Consider the following 20699-nt stretch of genomic DNA (forward strand, 5'->3'; position numbering starts at 1 on the left):
AACCCTCCGTAAATCAGTCACTCAGACCATAGTAACTGGTGTTAGTAGTACTTCATAGTCCACTAAGACCTCCACATATGCCTATCCTCCGTGTTGTAGCCATACGGCTCTCATAGTCACCAGCACATCTGATACTGCCGCGTCCTAGTCAGATACTTCAATCAGTCCACCAGACATATGCTACTCGCGCCTGCTTAGTCCTAGCATCACTCTCACCATCAGCTCCACCACACTCCCCAGACCTACCTTACTCCCAGGTGTTAGTAGACCCCCTACTCACATAAGTCCACCTCCACACTAGACTCATACTTACTGGTGTAAGTAGAATACTTATAGTCACCCACACCAACACTCAGACACTCATCGCTACTCTCGCAGTGTTCCCAGGTCAGACTATCTCTCTCATAGCCCTGCACCACGACATATGCTCACTACCCACCCCGCGTACGCTTCCCATGCTAGATACCTCCACTATGTCACCCTCACGTCACATATGTACTGCCGTGTTAGCCTCCCAACACATACCTACCTCACTCACGATCACCAACACACTCAGAGCATACCCCTACTATCCACTGGCTGTTATAGCTAGATACTTCCATCAGTCACCAGTCTAGACATACCCATGTGACTCACCGCGTGGTTCCAGCTATGACTACCCCTTACGTCATAGCTCCACCAACCGAAACACCTATCCATAGCTCCGGCTGTATAGTCACCATACCTTCACATAGATCACCAGACAGCACATATGTACTGTGTTAGTAGTCAATACTCGCATAGCTCCACGACCCAGCCACACTCACTGATAACCTCCGGGTGTTAGCTAGATAGCCCTCATAGTCCTACAGACATATTTACTCTGGGTGTCCATCCTAGTAGCATCTACTCTCATAGTCCACCCCACCTCCAAATCAACTTCTAGGTGCCTTCTCATCAGACGGTAACTTCAATTAGTCACAAACTTTAAAATCAAGAGAAACAAACCCTCCTCAAAGAACTACACAAACCACAATACACCCATACTTACTGGTGTAAGTAGATACTTCATAGTCACACACTAGACATATCGTACTGGTGTTAGTAGATACTTCATAGTCACCACACCTAGACATATGTACTGGTGTTAGTAGATACTTCAATAGTCACCACGACACTCGACATCATGACTGGTAGTTAGTAAGATACTTCATAGTCACCACACTAGTACATATGTACTGGTGTTGTAGATACTTCATAGTCAACACGCACCTAAGAACATATGTACTCGGTGTATTAGTAGATACTCATAGTACAACACTAGACATATGGACTGGTGTTTAGTAGATACTTCATAGCTCACACACTAGACCATATGTTACTGGTGTTGTAGATACTTCATCAGTCACCAGACATATGTACCCTCCGTGTTAGTAGATACTATCATAGTCAACCCAGACATCATGTCACTGGTGTTAGTAGATACTTCATCAGCTCCACTAGACCATATGTACTGGTGTTAGTAGATACCTTCATAGTCAAACTCAGCCATATGTACTGTGTTAGTCAGATACTTTCCATAGTCACTGGTCTGACTGGTTACTGTCCAGTGGCTTGGATGCTATCCCACTGCTGGTCTGCCCTGGTTACTGGTCAGGTGGCCTTGATGACATGATACTCACCTGCTAGGTTACTGTTAGTCGGCCTTGATGATCATCTACCTGCTGGTCTGATGGTTCTACTGTCGCAGTGGCTAGATGACATGATATCTACCTCGCTGGTTACTTGTTAGTGGCTTGATCGAATATCCTACCTGCTGCGTCTGATGGGTTACTGTCCAGTGGCTTGATGATATCAAACCCCTGGTCTGATGGTTACTGTCAAGTGGCTTGATACATGATATCTGCCTGCCTTGGCTGACTGGTTACTGTCAAGTGGCTTGATGACATCGATATCTACCTGCTGGTCTGGTGTTACCTATCAGTGGCCTTGATGACATGATATCTACTGCCTGGTCTGACTGGTTACTGTCAGTAGGCTTGCACTCCGACATGATATATAGACCTGATAGCTTGTGTTCTTTTCTCTTCAGGAAGCCGTCGCTGGCAAAACCTTAGACTCCAACTCCTTTGGTACACGACGTGTTCAGCCGTGCGTTTCAGAAGAAGGGAGACTAACCCGTGTTCGGTTGTCAGTATGACTTCTTATAAATCTGGAGGGCGGGTGGGTCAATGTCCCAGAGTTCCTAGTTTATTTCCCCTCTGTTTGAGAAGTAGTGTTGTGCATATTTGGTCAGGTGAAATCCACCTGCCTTGTTGGAACTAGAAGTAGATGGTCATTACCCAGGTTGGGACTGAACTTAATCTTCCATCGTTTCGCTCTCTGCCCAGCCAGCAAACCACTGCATTCGTTTGTTCCATTACAAACAATTCACTGTTCCGACAGCAAAATAAGTTCTGGACCTGTTCGAACCCCGGGGCAAAAAAGTACTTTTACATTGTCGCTTTTTTTACATTTACCTCATCTAAATTCACTTCACCAATCAGTTGCGGATAGAGAATGGCAAGCTTCAAGTTGTTTACATGTGTGCTTGGACCAGAAGTGTAAGCCTTATGGCGCACCAGATGCGCAACTGAAACTTGTGCGATGGGCACGAGAGTAGAAACGTGTTGAGGATGGAGGCTTGACGGCTGGCGGGCCATCTGTTTTATGAACATGCATTATCTGAAATTAGGCCTACAGAGGAGCAAGCTTCTATGGAGGAACTTTGAATGTCCTTTGAGCTAGCTAGCTAACAGATATAGATGGCTAACAAGGATATAGCTGGCTAACAAGATATAGCTGGCTAACAAGATATAGCTGGCTAACAAGATACTAAGCTGGCTAACAAGATAATAGCTGGCTACAAGATAATAGCTCCCTCTAACCAAGATAATAGCTGGCTAACGATATAGCTGGCTAACAAGGATATCGAGCTGCGCTAACCAAGATATAAGGGTGCTACACAAGATAATACGCCTGGCTCACACCAGAATACTACCATGCTGGCTAACACAAGCCTCCCTCAGCCGGCTAACCGACAGAATACTAGCTGGCTAACAAGAAATAAATTAAGCCTGCGCTAACCAAGGACAAGCTGCTAACAAGATATAGCTGGCTAACAAGATATAGCTGGCTAACAAGATATACGCTGGCTAACCAAGATAATAGCTGGCTAAGCAAGATATCAGCTGGCAACACGATACCCAAGCCTCGCCGGCTACACAAGATAAACGCCTGGCTAAACCACCACAGCACCCTATAAAGCTGCGCTCAACCAAGAATACTACCCGCTATCTAACGCAAGGCTCTAGCTGGCTACAACCCACAGATATCGCTGGCTAACAAGATCATCACGCGTCTTGGCTCAACAACGGTGCTCGCGCCCTACACAAGCTACTCAGCTGGCTAACGAAGCATAATAGCTTGGCTAACAAGATATAGCTCCTAACAAGGATATAGCTATCTAACAAGCTTGTGTAAGAAGAGCGGACCAGATTTTAAAACCACTCTACCTTTTTGTAGTTAATAAATGCCAATGTGAAATGTGAACTAGGCCTATAGTATCTTTTAACTAACACTTGAAAGTGAATCCATTTCTTCTCTAGCTAATTTAAAACATCCCTCTCCCTATCACGCGTACGCCTAGTGGTATTAACAGGCTCCATGCTTTTAAATATATCGGTGTTAACAGGTTCCCATGCTTTTAAAAATATCGGTGTTAAAGTTTCCCATGCTTTTAAAATATCGGTGTTAACAGGTTCCCATGCTTTTAAAATATCGGTGTTTAACAGGTTCCCATGCTTTAAATATCGGTGTTAACAGGTTCCCATGCTTTTAAATATCGGTGTTAACAGGTTCCCATGCTTTTAAATATCAGTATGGATGACTTCTCATTCCAGGTTCTGTTTCACTTCCTAAACATTTTATTTTCCGGTTTTCTGTTCTGTTCCCTGACTCTGGTAACCGGTTCCAACCCCTGGGCATAACATTTGTTTTAACATCTTGTAGGAGGCGGGGAACTGTCTTGACTTGGTATTTTAGTCCATATTAGTAATATTAGAAGATACCAAAAGATGGTCGGACAACGCATGCATGGAACTCAGTTCATGCATCTGGCAAAACTCCTTCCATCACAACACGAATGGTTTCCATTGATAACATCTTTGTTATCAAAGTTACAATAATTTCTAGTAGTTTGTTTCTATGTTATGATCCCAAGGTGAAGTTGTCACATGTCTTCAGATTCTGTAAATGATATCTTTATATTACCAGAGAGCTAAACTAGTGTTTTCTATTGACAGGATGGCCAAGAAGTACAAAATGCGTCTGGTGTTTAAGAAGACGTTCTCCCAGTTCTTTGAGGAGCACATAAAGAACGACCAGCACAAGATGCTGATGCAGAAGGATGCAAGCCCTGGAGGTGGGGATCAGTATACACTACCAGTCCAAACGTTGGACACCTACTCATTCATGGGTTTTTTCTTTAACTTTGACTAATTTTCTACATTGTAAAATAATAGAGACATCAAAACTATGAAATCATTAGTAACGTCAAAAAAAACTGTTAAACAAATGAAAATATATTTGAGATTCTTCAAAGTAGCCACCTTTTTGCCTTGACAGCTTTGCACACCTTGGCATTCTCTCAACCAGCTTCACTCGATGCTTTTTAATAGTCTCTGAAGGAGTTCCACATATGCTGAGCACTTGTTGGCTGCTTTCCTTCACTCTGCGGTCCAACACTCATCCCAAACATTCTCAATTGGGTTGAGGCCAAGGTCATCTGATGCAGCACTCCATCACTCTCCTTTCTTGGTGAAATAGCCCTTACACAGCCTGGAGGTGTGTTGGGTCATTGTCCTGTTGAAAAACAATGATAGTCCTACTAACTTCGCAAACCAGATGGGATGGCGTGTCGCTGCAGAATAGCTGTGGTAACCATGCTGGTTAAGTCGCTTGATATTCAAATAATCACTGCAAGTATACGCCACAAAGCACCATCACACTCTCCTCCGTGTTTCACGTGGGACACCACACTGTGGAGATCATCAGTTCACCTCTCTGCTTCTCACACCAAACACCGGCGGCTCTCGGAACCTCCAAACCTCCGATTTGGCCACTCATCGACAATCGGACAGACCCTTTCCACCATCGGTCAATATATTCTGGTGTTCTCTTGGCCCAAGCAGTTTTCTATTCCTGTCTTTAGTACGTGCCTGTAGTGGTTCTTTCGCAGCAATTCGACCCATCGAAGCCGCTTATCAGTCAGTCTCCTCTAACAGTGATGTTGATGTGTCTGTTACTTGAACTTTGTGAAGCGTTATTTGGGCTGCAATCTGAGGTTAGTAACTCTGAACTTATCCTCTGCAGCAGAGAGTAACTCTGGGTCTTCCTTTCCCTATGGGCGGTCCTCATGAGAGCCCAGTTTCATCATAGCGCTTGATGGTTTTTGCGACTGCGACTTGAAGAAATTTGTTTTGAAATTTTCCAGATTCACTGACCTTCATGTCCTAAAGTAATGATGGGACTGTTGTTTCTCTTTGCTTATTTGAGCTGTTCTTGTCATAATATTTTTACCAAATAGACCTATCTTCTTTATACCACCCCTACCTTTCACAACTGATTGGCTTCAAACGCATTAAGAAGGAAAGAAATTCCACAAAATAACTTTTACCAAAGCACACCTGTAATTGAGATGCATTCCAGGTGACTACCTCATGAAGTTGGTTGAGAGAATGCCAAGATTGTGCAAGCTGTAATCAATGACAACGATTATGGACTAATTGTATTTTATTTGTTTGACACTTTTTTTGGGTAACACCTGTTTCCATATGTGTTATTTCATAGTTTTGATGTCTTCACTATTATTCTACAAAGTAGAAATAGTAAAAATACAGAAAAACACTGGAATGAGTAGGTATTCTAAACATTTGACCGGTAGTGAACATCAATTAGATGAATCAGGTACCTGGACTGATCAATGAAACAGAAATGAGGAACCAGGATCTGTGCAAGAAGGTTTATTGTATTCAAGACAACGTATTAAATGTCTGCAGGTGGGGAATTCAAGATTGCTCAGACGGTTTCTCAAGTGTTGTTCACTTTCTGCTTAAGAATCCCTTCTTTGCTTTCCCTGTGGTGTGTAAGTGTACTTGCATCAGCTCCACACTACCTGACCCGTTAGCACTAGCTAGAGTCCACACTACTGACCCCGTTAGCACTAGCTAGAGTCACACTACCTGCTCCGTTAGCACTAGCTAGAGTCCACACTACCTGACCCGTTAGCACTAGCTAGAGTCCACACTACCTGACCCCGTAGCACTAGCTAGAGTCCACACTACCTGACCCGTTAGCAACTAGCTAGAGTCCACACTACGACCCCGTTAGCACTAGCTAGAGTCCACACTACCTGACCCCGTTAGCACTAGCTAGAGTCCACACTACCTGACCCGTTGCATTACTAGAGTCCACACTACTACCGTAGCACTAGCAGTCCCACCTAATGTCCGTTACACCTAGCTAGGTCCAACATACTGACTCGTTAGCACTAGCTAGAGTCCACAATACCTGACCGTTAGCATAGCTAGAGTCCACATACCCTGACCCGTTAGCACTAGCTAGGTCCACACTACCTGACCCGTTAGCACTAGCTAGAGTCCACATACCTGACATCCGTTAGCACTAGCCTAGAGTCCACAACTACCTGCCCGTTAGCACTAGCTAGAGTCCACACTACCTGAACCCCCGTTTAGCACTAGCTAGAGTCCACACTACCTGACTCGTTGAGCACTAGCTAGAGTCCACACTACCGTGACTCCGTTAGCAACTAGACCACTACAGTAGCCTAGTAGTCACACTACTGACTCCGTTAGCACTAGCTTAGAGTCCACACTACCTGACTACCGTTAGCACAGCTTAGAGCCACACTAAACCTGACTCGTTAGCACTAAGCTATCAGTCCACACTAAGCTGACGCCGTAGATAGTAGGCCACTATGCTTTAGATGCTGCCACACTAACTGACCCGTTAGCACTAGCAGTAGAGTCCACACTACCCTGACTCCCGTTAGCACTAGCTCAGAGTCCACATACTGACTCCGTACCCTAGCTAGAGATCCCATACCTGACTCGTTAGCAGTAAGCTGAGTCCACACACCTGACCCGTTAGCATAGCTAGAGTCACACTACTGACCCCGTTACACTAGGCTAGAGTCCACACCTACTGACCCCGTTAGCACTAGCTAGAGTCCCACTACCTGACCCCGTTAGCACTAGCTAGAGTCCACACTACCTGCCCGTTAGCACTAGGCTAGAGTCCACACTACCTGACCCGTTAGCACTAGCTAGAGTCCACACTACGTCTGACCCCGTTAGCACTAGCTAGAGTCCACACTACTGACTCCGTTAGCACTAGCAGAGTCCACACTACCTGACCCCGTTAGCACTAGCTAGAAGTCCACACTACCTGACGTCCGTTAGCCACTAGCTTAGCGTCCACACTACCTGACCCGTTAGCATAAGCTAGCAGTATCCCACACTACTGAGCACGGTTAGCACCTAGTCCTAGAGTCCACACTACCTGACCCGTTACGACCTAGCTAGAGTCCACACTACCTGACTCCGTTAGCACTAGCCTAGAGTCCACACTACCTGACCCCGTTAGCACTAGCTAGATCCACACTACCGACCCGTTAGCACTAGCTAGAGTCCACACTACCTGACCCGTTAGCACTAGTAGACTCCACAGCTACGGACTCCGTTAGCCATAGCTAGAGTCCACACTACCCTGACTACCGTTAGCAAACTAGCTTAGAGTTGCCACACTACCCTGACCTCCGTTAGCACTAGCTAGAGTCCACGACTACCCTGCACTCCGTTAGCATAGCTAGAGTCCACACTACCTGACTCCGTTAGCACTAGCTAGAGTCCACACTACTACCTGACTCCGTTAGCACTAGCTAGAGTCCACACTAACTGACTCACGTTAGCACTTAGCTAGAGCCACACTACTGACCCCGTTAGCACTAGCTAGAGTCCACACTACCTGACCACCGTTAGCACTAGCTAGAGTCCACACTACCTGACCGTTAGCACTAGCTAGAGTCCACACTACCTGACCCGTTAGCACTAGCTAGAGGTCCACATACCTGACCCGTTAGCCAGCTAGCAACAGTCCAGTCACTACCTGACCCGTTAGCACTAGCTAGAGTCCACACTACCTGACCCTTTGCACATAGCGCACACGGTTCCCGCTGACCGTTAGCACTAGCTAGAGTCCACACTACCTGACCCCGTTAGCACTAGCTAGAGTCCACACTACCTGACCCCGTTAGCCACTAGCTAGAGTGTCGCTAAATGTGGCCTTTGCCCATAGTGGTGTCCTCATGTTCATTTGATGCAGAATAATTAGTGGAACGCTTGTTAGTTGTGTTAGATGATGACTCATCGGCAGACGTACACAGAAAAAAAAAACAAAAAACAACAAAGAAAATACCTCTGTTAATGATATGACTCTCTTTGTGCCAGTACCCCAGATGACAGGTACAACAAAGTACCTCTGTTAAATGATATGACTCTCAAGGTAGCAGCACCACGAACCATTCTGTTAATGATATGATCTCTTAGGTACAGCACAACAAGTACCTCTGTTAATGATATGACACCTGGTAGGTACAGACACACCAGTACCTCTGTTAATGATATGACTCTCAGGTACAGACACACCAGTACCTCTGTTAATGATATGAAGTGAAGGTAACACATGTCCAATGCAAACTGGACAGAAAAGCTGTACTTTAGATGAATGCAATGCAAAGGTCACATTAATTTATTAAAGCAAACTTTATGATTTGATGAACCAGGAATTGTTTCAATGATGTCCCATAGTTTTTGACATGAGGATTAGACCGTTCTTCAGATCGCATGTGTCTGTGTAGCATATGAAAACAAGATTAAGTCTTCACTAGCCCGGAGCGACAGCCTTCAAATTGATCATGTCRTGTTTAGAACCTCCGCAGAGAAAGAGGTGTTCTTAACAGCAGTAACCAAGGACAAGTCTCTTTATGTATCCGGAGTGTATTACAGACTCGCTGAGTCTACGGCCACACGTTGTGACTCAACCTGGCTCAATGGAAGTTGCTGTAATTYTGTTGTTGTGTCAGTCTTTCCCGACAGACAACAAGAACAAGTCATCCTCAGACAACCTTGATGACTATGATCACGCCAAGGAGAAGGCTGACAGCCCCAATGTCAGGCTGCCGCTGGTAAGAGAATGAATGTCTGGCGACCTATTTTCATATTGAAAAGCACAACTCCATGACTAAAATACATTTTTAGATGCAGTGTTTTCAGTGTAAACTTAAACCACAAAGTATGTAGAAAAGATAACGGAACAATATGTTTTTCAATAAGATCATCTTCAAGAACTAACAATCACCAAAATAAAAACTAGACAGTCAGGGAGAGTCTAAAACACACATGTCATGGCATCCATTGATTTAATGATAATGTTTGAGTCACTCAGACAGCATAAGAACACTGCAAAATGTGTACAATTGCAGGAAATTTGCTTTAAAACAGCACGTTTTATCTCATCCCCATGACAAAATTTGTGAAATTACTTTATTTAAAGGGGTGATCTGCTATTTAAATACATGTTTGGACTGTTAAATTAATGATATAACCATTGATTCTTGAAGAATATAACTTATAAATTCCTCATGAGATTAGTTCAACTGTCYTACCCCATCAGAACCCAAAATACTACCTTGTTTTCTCTAAGGTAAATAATGACATTTTAAACACTCTATAGCCCTAAAACATGGTTAAAACTATACTTTTGATCTCATGGATGATCAGCCTTTGGATCCATACATCTGTCTATTCATTTTTGTGGTTACTATTCTCCAGCCCCATCCCTCAGCTTTTTACCAAAACAAGTGGAGGGATGAGCTTTGTTGTTGTTGGAAGTGCAGATTGCCCCTTTAATTGTTTTTAATGATGCAGTCAGTGAGAAATTACACACATTTAATAGATGCATTTCTAATCAAGAGTCTTTCATGGTGCCTAAGGACAGTGTTTAAAATATTTTTTATTCAATGCTTGACCATGTTCAGAAACATTAGAATATCCAATGCTTGACCATGTTCAGAAACATTAGAATATCCAATYCTTGACCATGTTCAGAAACATTAGAATATCCAATACTTGACCATGTTCAGAAACAGCGTGACCATTCTGTATTGCCTCTTGTCTTTTCTGTACAGGGAACATTGAGCAAGTCTGAGTGGGAGGCAACAAGTATGTACCATGGGTTTTGTTTCTAACCCTTTTCTGTGTTATTTCTAACCAGTCATGTTAACTGCTTCTGCTAACAGTTATTAGTTCAGAATTTCCTCTTCAGGTAACAATTCTAAGTGTTAATCTACTGTTTCTAATCTAATTGTACAGTGTAATAAACATCAGTAAAGGCTGAAATGTATCGTTTCACAGCTAAAGATGATGAATGTATATTACATAATGTTTACTTTATAACTCTGTCTGGTTTAGAGACTCAACACAGTAGTGTTGGCTTGGTTGTGGATATTAGGCATAGTACCGTCATAATGATATCTCTACAGAATCTCCTATAGGACAATATAAAACTTTAAAGTCCCAGTGCACTCAAAAATGTGGRTCTCATATATATGTCCACACTATGAGGTTGGAATAATACTGTGAAAATGATATGGTATAACAGCTGTTTTAASACTGCTTGACATTTAAGCCTGTTTTGTCGGGATGGAGTTTTGTCCTGCCTGGTGATGTAGTGGGGTCATCTTTGARATGTGTATATTKTATAACTCACATACGACCCATGAATCGACTATCCAATTAATATAATTAAAGTCTAATATCGGATTCCATTTAACATTATAGTAAAACKATGCGCAATCAAGTATTATGCTTTTGCCGACTAAGATCAAGAAATGGTCATGAGAAGCAAATATCAAAGCTTTGTATTATTTAATAACTAATAAGTCAAATGAATGGATACACATACAAAACAATACTGACATTAACAAAACATAATTATAGGCATKTACACTGWACAAKAYTATAAACYCAACAGGTWAAGTGTTGGTCCCATGTTTCATGAGCTGAAATAAAAYATGCCAGAAATGTTCKATAAGCACAAAAAGCTGATTCTGATTTGTGCAGAAATCTGTTCACATCCCTGTTAGTGAGCATTTCTCCTTTGCCAAGATATGACACACCTGTCAGCTTCTTGATAATCCATCCACCTAATTAAACAGAATGAAAATTACACWGGTGCACCTTGTGCTGGGAACAAAAGGCCACTCTAAAATATGCAGTTTTGTCACAACACGATGCCACAGATGTCTCAAGTTTTGAATGAGCGTGGAATTGGCATGCTGACTGCAGGACTGTCTACCAGAGCTGTTGCCGGAGATTTGAAGGTTAATTTTTCTTCCATAAACTGCCTCCAACGTCGTTTTAGAGAATTTGGCAGTACGTCCAACCGGCCTCACAACCGCAGACGACGTGTATGGCGTCGTGTGGGTGAGCGGTTTGCTGATGTCAGAGTGTCCCATGGTGGCGGTGGGGTTGTGGTATSGGCAGGCATAAGCTACGGACAACAAACACCTTTGCATTTTATTGATGGAAATGTGAATGCTGAGAGACACCGTGACGAGATCCGACCATTCATCCGCCGCCATCACCTCATGTTTCATCATGATAATGCACTGTCCCATGTTGCAAGGATCTGTACACAATTCCTGGAAGCTGAAAATGTCCRAGTTCTTCCATGGCCTGCATTCTCACCAGACATCTCACCCATTGAGCATGTTTGGGATGCTCTGGATTGATGTGTAAGACAGTGTTCCAGTTCCCGCCAATATCCAGCAATTTCGCACATTGAAGAGTATTGGGATAACATTCCACAGGCCACAATCAACAGCCTGATCAACTCTATGTGAAGGAGATGTGTCGCGCTGCATGAGGCAAACGGTGGTCACACCAGATACTGACTGGTTTTCTGATCCACACCCCTACCTTTTTTAAGGTATCTGTGACCAACAGATTCATATCTGTTTTCCCAGTCATGTGATATCTATAGATTAGGGCTTAATGAATTTATTTCAATTGACTGATTTTTGCTTATGAAGTGTAACTCAGCAACATTTTTTGCATTGTTGCATGTTGTGTTTATTAGTTCAGTTTAGGTCCTAGGTTAACTTACAAGACCAAGCATGAAAAAAGAGATGCCTAATATGCCAAAGACCTAGGAAATGAGAATTCCTGGATGGACTCGATACAGGATAAGAGACAGAACAATGGGGTTTCATTCCATTTAGAACATTTGAAGGTGTAACTTTTCAACCCAAATAGATGAAACAAACCTAGGCTACTGTATATAAATAGCTATATGGTGGTAGTCAAGCTGAGGTTAATCAATAAACATTGTGATTAGCTWGGTAGCTAACATCAGAGGGTGGGATGGCTGACTGGTCCTTGGGCATTGTCTTTGGCCATGCGGCTAAAGGTGACCGAAAGCACTTAAATTAGGGCGGAGCCTACAGTAACACCCCAGCCYGTAAATTAGTTTATAGACCAATAAGAGTTCCAAACCTCTCTGCCAATAACAGCTAGTTTTCAGTTTTCCCCTCCCCACTCAGAATACTAACAGACAGAGTAAAATTCTTGCTTGAGACATCGCTCCTGCTAAGAAGCTATTTTTGTTTCTTTGTTTTCAATTAAAATGGTCAAAATCACAGTACGATACACTATATATACAAGTATGTGGACACCCCTTCACATTAGTGGATTCTYCTATTTCAGCAACACCAGTTACTAAAGGGTGTATAAAATCGAGCACACAGCCATGCAATGTCCATAGACAAACATTGACAGTAGAATGGTTAACTGTAAGTGCTGTTATTGTGAAGTTGAAACGTAAACATTGTCTGTCCTCGGTTGCGACACTCACTACCGAGTTCCAAACTACCTCTGGAAGCAACGTTAGCACAATAACTGACGTCGCCGCAGTGGAGCGCGTTCTCTGGAGTGAAGAATCACGCTTCACCATCTGGCAGTCCAATGAATGAAGCTGTGTTTGGCGGATGCCAGGAAAACGCTACCTGATTCAATGCATAGTGCCAACTGTWAAGTTTGGTGGAGGAGGAATAATTGTCTGGGGCTGTTTTTCATGGTTTGGGCCCCTTAGTTCCAGTGAAGGGAAATCCTAACGCTACAGCATACAATGATATTCAAGACGATTCGTGCTGGCATCACGCAAACTTTGTGGCAACAGTTTGGGGAAGGACCTTTCCTGTTTCAGTATGACAATGCCGCATGCACAAAGCGAGATCCATACAGAAATGGTTTGTTGAGATCGGTGTGGAAGGACTGGCCTGCGCATTAGCCTGCCGTCAACTCCATCTAACACCTTTGGGTTGAATTGGAAGCTGACTGTGAGCCAGGTCTAATTGCCCAACTCGGTGCCGACTCACTAATGCTGTTGTGGCTGAATGGAAGCAAGCTCCTGTAGCATGGTTCCAACATATAGTGGAAAGCTTCCCAGAAGAGTGGAGGCTGTTGGCAGCAAGGGGGGACCAACTCCATATTAATGACTTCCCAGAAGAGTGGAGGCTGTTATAGCAGCAAAGGGGGGACCAACTCCATATTAATGACTTCCCAGAAGAGTGGGAGGCTGTTATAGCAGCAAAGGGGGACAACTCCATATTAATGACTTCCCAGAAGAGTGGAGGCTGTTATTAGCGCAGCAAAGGGGGACCAACTCCATATTAATGACTTCCCAGAAGAGTGGAGGCTGTTATAGCAGCAAAGGGGGACCAACCATATTAATGACTTACCCAAGAAGAGTGGAGGCTGTTATAGCAGCAAATGGGGGACCAACTCTATAGTGATGCCCATGATTTTAGAATGAGATGTTCAACGAGCAGGTGTCCAGATACTTTTGGTCATGTAATGTACTTAATCGTTACCCAGAAATGATTTACTATTGAGATTATAACGGCTGCAATGGACCTTTTTAATATTGTTGCTTTTTAATTTTTATTCTACAATGTAGGAAAGAGTAAAAAATAAAAACCCTTGATTGAGTAGGTTAGTGTCAACTTTTAACTGGTACTGTATATCTACACAAATAGGACACATCCTGCTTCTGTTTGAGTGTTTGTTTAATAGCCTACTGATTTTGTGAGCATCAAGCCTCAAGCAACCACATGTCAMATGAACAATTTCACAAATTGTTCTGTTTTTAATATTTGCTGTAGTTAAGGCTTCACACCTTTTTGTTTCTGTTAAAACAGCCTCTGGTATTACCTATTTATTTAGTGTTTACACTGTTTCAAATTGTCCGATTTTTATAAAATATATGTGTAATAATAACCCTCTTTCTTGATCTTGTTGGTGTTACTATTATTGTTATGATAATTATAAGGCATGTCATTATCATTAGTAGGCTTAGTATAGTATCCTTGTATAACCACCATCAAGCTATAGGCCTAAGAGCACATCCTGTTTAGTCTTAATACTGGAACTTAGGCATATATTTCAATATTTATATTGGCTACTGTATGAATCATTAATTTGATCATGTCATCACAGATCATTCATAATTTGAAACGCAATCAAGCTTTTTAGTTTTAAAATAACAAAGCAACCTTTGAATAATTAGTGTAAACAATAAAATAATCTGTTCTATTTCGGAAATTAGATTCACAAATGAATGTGACTGTTTTTAGTCTCTGCTGTAATGAAGGCTTTACAAAAATACGAACACTCTGGTACACTTATAATTTATTTTGTGTTTGTTCCAAACTGTTCCAGCACCTGTATTTTGTTGCATATCTGATTAAAATCTGATATTTTTCCTACAGTCTGAACAGCCAAAAAGCACATGGAATCYGATATTTTCAAGGCAAATTTAAACCACATTCATARGTGGTTTGAAATCAGATACAAATCTGATTCATGGCCATGGGACTTGTCTGAACGGTTAAATCAGATTTATCTGTCAAGTGTTTTTTAGGCTGTTTATCGTATTGTCGCTTGCTAGCTACTCTGTTTACAGTTTGACAATACATGTATGTGGTAGCTAACTGGCTTGTTAATTGTTAACAAAAACAAATTAATAAATGTGTTAGCAAGCTAAACAGCTAGCTAGCTTGTTGACTGTTGTGGCTAGCCCCCCAAAAAGTTGAAAGTTGGATCATCTTTGAGGCTTTGAGTGTTCTTCCACTATGATCTCGAAKAAAGAAAGAAAGTTGATATGAAAACCAATAGAACAGGAGATAAATGCTGGAAATGTCTTTATAAATGAATCGCTTTAATTATGAGTTGAGCTTGAGAAATAAAAATAGTAGCTCTTTTAAATCGTGACCATCAAAACAGTTTTTAACATACATTTAGAATTATTTGTTGTGCAATGACTGTGCTTGAAAGCACATGTTTAACACCAGTACCAGCATTTTGAGGAGTTGCTCTCACGCTGTCTGACAGGTGCTCCTCAAACTAGGCTGTGTAAACAAGAATCATGAAGACTATTGAAAATACACACGTGCTAATTTAATTCCACTAAATTATGCAAATTAACCCTATAGACTGACCGGTGTAATGTTRTTCAGCAGCTAACCAATTAACGGTTAAACGTTAACATCCCATAAACTTAGTGTGATTGTTTCATTTTGGCTATTTGAATAAAAACAAAAATAGTTTCTTAGCAAAGAGCAATTTCTCAAGCAAGAATTTTGCTTGGACTGTTTGGGAGTGGTCTGACTGGGGAGGAGAACTGAAAACTAGCTGTTATTGGCAGAGAGGTTTGGAACTCTCTTTCTTATTGGTCTATTAACTAATTTACCGCCAGGTGATGGCACCAGGCAGGTCTCAACTCCATCCCACCTAAACAGGCTGAAATTATAGGCAGTCTTTTCAAACAGCTCCTAAACTAAAAGGGCATTATCATTTTCACAGTATTATTCCATCCTCAGTGTGGAATAGGAATATCAGYTTTTTGATCTATTAACGTCTCYCGTGCATCCGAAAAGTATTCAGACCCCTTCACTTTTTTTCACWTTTTCTTACATTGCAGCCTTATTTTWAAATGGATTAAATTCATGTTTTTCCCTAATCAATCTACACACAATACCCCATAATGACAAAGCGAGAACAGATTTTTGGACATTTTTGCAAATGTATTACAAATAAAAAACAGACCTTATTTACGTATTCAGACCCGTTGCTATGAGACTCCAAATTGAGCTCAGGTGCATCCTGTTTCCATTGATCATRCATGAGATGTTTCTYCAACCTGATTGGAGTCCACCTGTGGTAAATTCAATTGATTGGACATGATTTGGAAAGGCACACCTGTCTATGAGGTTCCACAGTTGACAGTGCACGTCAGAGCAAAAACCAAGCCATGAGGTTGAAGGAATTGTCCGTAGAGCTCCGAGACATGATTGTGTCGAGGCACAGATCTGGGGAAGGGTACCAAAACAAAAAATGTCTGCAGCATTGGTCAAGGAGGTGTCTTGGAACCCGATGGTCACTCTGACAGAGCTCCAGAGTTCCTCRGTGGAGATGSGAYAACCTTCCAGAAGGACAACKATRTCTGCAGCACTCCACCAATCAGGCCTTTATGGTWGAGTGGCCAGACTGAAGTCACGCCTCAGTAAAAGGCACATGACCGCACGCTTGGAGTTTGCCAAATGGCACATAAAGGACTCTAACCATGAGAAACAAGATTCTCTGGACTGATGAAACCAAGTTTTAACTCTTTGGCCTGAATGCAAAGAGTCACGTCTGTAGGAAACCAGGCACCGCTCATCACCTGGCCAATACCATCCCTACAGTGACTCATGATGGTTTTAGCATTATGCAGTGGGGATGTTTTTCAGCGGCACGGACTGGGAGATTAGTCKGGATTGAGGGAAAGATGAACGTAGCAAAGTACAGAGAGATACTTGATGAAAACCTATTCCAGAATGCTCAGTACCTCAGACTGGGGTGAAGGTTCACTTTCCAACAGGACAACAACCCTAAGCACACAACCAAGACAATGCAGGGGTGGCTTCGGGACAAGACTCTGAATGTCCTTGAGTGGCCCAGCCAGAGCCCGGACTTTGAACCCGATCGAACGACTCTGGAGAGACCTGTAAAAAGCTGTGTCCAACCCTACAGAGCTTGAGGGAATCTTCAGAGAAGAATAGGATAAACTCCTCAAATACAGGTGTGCCAAGCTTGTAGTGTCATACCCAAGAAGACTTCAACAAAGTACTGAATACTTATGTAAATATAATACCTACGTTTAAAAATATATATATATATATATAATTATCCATTTGCAAAAATGTCTACAAACCTGTTTTTGCTTTGTCATGATGGGGTATTTTGTGTAGATTGAGGGGGAAAAAAACATTTCATCAATTTTAGAATAAAGCTGTAARGTAACAATGTAGAAAACGTGAAGCAGTCTMAATACTTTCCGAATGCACTGTATAAATAAAACACAGGTAAATCACGTTTGACTGCACTAGGCCTTTAAGCAAGAACATGTAAGTCAATATTATTGGTTGAACCAAATTCTTCTGCTCTGAGTTGAGGTTGTGACACTGCAGTGGCTTGTCTGCTAATGAGTTGTTTTAATTCTGTTTGATTAATATCTCCTCTTTAATACTCTTCCTGGACCCCAGGTTATGCACTAGCTAATGAGGACCCTGTTAATGTAACTCTTTCTTCCGTCTCTCAGGCATATACCTGGTGTTTGCATTTGAGAAAATGTCCTGAATGCCAGAGAAGAGAACCGCAGGTTGACTCGTCAATATTACACTGTTTTTTTGTTTGGTATGTTTGGGGGGGGGGATTTTTTTTGTTGAAGAACTGACTTGCTGCCAACTCTGAGGTGCTTTGGGCAGAGCATGGTAAAAAAAAAAATGTAGTTTTAATGTTTTCCTGTTGTGAAATATTATTGGTTTGTGTAAGCTTGTGTTGGCCTATCTATCCATCCATCAATCTATCCTCTGGTTCTTATTATATCAGCTACAGCCAGTCATCATCTGTAGCTCATATCTGTCCAGTTTTTACTTCTCCTTTATCCTGGTCATTTAACCTCGTGATGTCATTTAACTGGAGTGATGTGTATTATACAACGGGTGGGTCTAATCCTGAATGCTGATTGGTTAAAAGCGCATTCCAGCCGGTGTCTATTCCACAAGTTACCACTGGCTAAATCTATGACGTTAAAATGCCTATTTACTCTGTTTCATTCTTCAAGAGGATTAGATCAGTGGATCAATGCTATTTCGAAGTAGGATGACCTTCTAGAGGTATTTTAAGGCTCAACTATGATTCAGGTAATCAACACATCAAACCTTTATGTAACCCTATGTTGATTACCTGGTGTATGTATACCTTCTGTTTATTCTCTATCTAGTGCACTACTATTGACCAGGGCCCATTGGCCCCCCCAAGGAATTTAGCTAAAATGAGTTGAGGAAACCTGTTCCAAATTATTCCCACAAATAAAATAAAAAAGAACGTGATCGTCTCTCAATGTAATCAAGGTATGAAATGATTGTCATGTTCAATTACAATGTATTTTTGGGCTTGCGGCTAAATCTAGTTGCCTACCGCTGATACAGTATATTGCGACATCAGAATTTGAAATTGTGAAAGCAGTTAGCTATTCTTGTTTTCATATTAATTTAGCGGTCAATATTTTTGGGGAAAAAGGTAATCTGACCAAAGCACTGGTTCCAGCCCAAGTACCAATGCACTGTTTTTGGTCCATGTGCGGTTTAGCGAACTCCAGGCATTTGTTGGATGACATGAAAATAGAGCCCTTTGGCCACACACACCAGTGGCGGGTTTGTCGTCGAAATGAGAATGTTTGAGCAGAAAATAACCTCATACCTATTGGAAAATATGGTGGGGTGGATCTTTGATTTCAAGGGGATATTTACCTTCCACTGGTCCTGGGGCCCTTTGTTAAGGTCAACAGCATCATGAACTTTACCCAGTACAAGGACATTTTAGCCAAACAACCTGGTTGCCTCTGTCAGGAGGCTGAAACTTGGCTACAAGTGGATCTTCCAGCAAGACAATAACCTCAAGCACACACAGAAATTGTTAATTGGCCACAAAAATCATTTTGTTGTCCATTAGTTTACTCCAATAAGAGGAGGGATGGTAGGGCTAGGGGAAAATAATAAAGGAAAATATATAATGTATATATAAATGATATATGGGGGATTGGAAATGATGCTGACAATTACATTTATAGAAGCCACATCTATCTGCAATATTAAGGCTGATCCTGAGGAACTGCCTACCTGCCACTAGAGGTGATCCCAGAGCTGCATGCAGTACCTTCCCTGAGACGAGTAGCTGGTCCCATTTAATTCCTTCCCCTTTGGCTGATCTGAAGGTTCTGGATAGGTATAAGCAGAGTAGTGGTGGTGCTGCCTCCATATTGCTCTCCCTTATAGATCTGCTAACATGGAAGGTTTAGGGTTAATGGAACTGAACTGGGTTCAAAGGCAGACCTAGTTCAGCACTATTGAGACTACTCAGACAACCTATGAAGACAATAACAACCATAACAGTCAGTAACAGGCAGTAGGCAGGCAATAACATGCAGGCAGTAACAGGCAGGCAGTCAGTAACAGTCAGTAGGCAGGCAGTAACAGGCAGTAGGCAGGCAATAACATCCAGGCAGTCAGTAACAGGCAGGCAGTCAGTAACAGTCAGTAGGCAGACAATAACATCCAGGCAGTCAGTAACAGGCAGGCAGTCAGTAGGCAGGCAATAACATCCAGGCAGTCAGTAACAGGCAGGCAGTCAGTAACAGGCAGTAGGCAGGCAATAACATCCAGGCAGACAGTAACAGGCAGGCAATAATGTGTAGGCAGGCAGTCGATAATCAGCTAAGTACCCTAATCCTCCTAGCAGCCTAAAGTCTTGCTTGACCTACAGCTATATACAGCCTGTGATAACAGCATTAAAAATGGTAACACCGCTCCCGACTCGCTCCTGGCTCGCTCTTAGCTCCCAGAAGCCTTTGCCAGTCTCTACGGCAACTCTTAGCTGCAACTTCGGCTCTGGCTCCTCCTCCTCCTGTGGAAGTCTCCTCCTCTCTACCAGTGGTGTCTTGCTCCTCTCCTCCCTCACCAGTGTGTCTCTCCCTCCTCTTCTCCTCCTACCAGTGTTTTCTCTCCTCCTCTCTCCTCCTACCAGTGTGTCTCTCCTCTCTTCCTCTTCTCCCTTCTCAAGTGTCTCTCTACCCCTCCTCCTCCCGGTACCAGTGTGTCTCTTCCTCCTCCTCCTCCTCCTACCAGTGTGTCTCCTCCTCTTCTCTTCTTCCTCTACCAGTGTCTCCTCCTCATCCTCCTCTTTTCCTCCTACCAGTGTGTCTCCTCCTCTTCTTCCCTACCAGTGTGTCTCCCTCCTCCTCCTCCTCCTCCTACCAGTGTGTTCTTTCCCATCTCTTCTTCCTCTACCAGTGTGGTCTCTCCTCCTCCTCTTCTTCCTCCTACCAGTGTGTCTCTCCCGTCCTCCTCCTCCTCCTACCAAGTGTGTCCTCCTCCTCCTCCTCCTCTCTTCCCCAACCAGTGTGTCTCTCCCTCCTCCTCCTCTTCTCCTCTACCAGTGTGT

The 20699-nt window shown here is 42.7% G+C and overlaps 1 protein-coding gene across 1 annotated transcript in view; it reads left to right on the top strand.

Moving 5' to 3' along the window:
* rnmt (RNA (guanine-7-) methyltransferase) overlaps positions 1-18585 on the top strand; it is a 34268-nt gene extending 15683 nt beyond the window's left edge. Inside the window, exons 9-11 of the mRNA XM_070446584.1 lie at positions 9182-9283; positions 10286-10319; positions 17797-18585. Coding sequence (XP_070302685.1) covers positions 9182-9283; positions 10286-10319; positions 17797-17834 — 174 coding nt within the window. The 3' untranslated portion in view covers positions 17835-18585. The remainder of the gene's footprint in view (positions 1-9181; positions 9284-10285; positions 10320-17796) is intronic.
* The last annotated feature ends 2114 nt before the right edge of the window (positions 18586-20699 follow it).

The sequence above is a fragment of the Salvelinus sp. IW2-2015 genome, linkage group LG14 (genome assembly GCF_002910315.2).
Source record: "Salvelinus sp. IW2-2015 linkage group LG14, ASM291031v2, whole genome shotgun sequence".
Classification (NCBI taxonomy): domain Eukaryota; kingdom Metazoa; phylum Chordata; class Actinopteri; order Salmoniformes; family Salmonidae; genus Salvelinus; species Salvelinus sp. IW2-2015.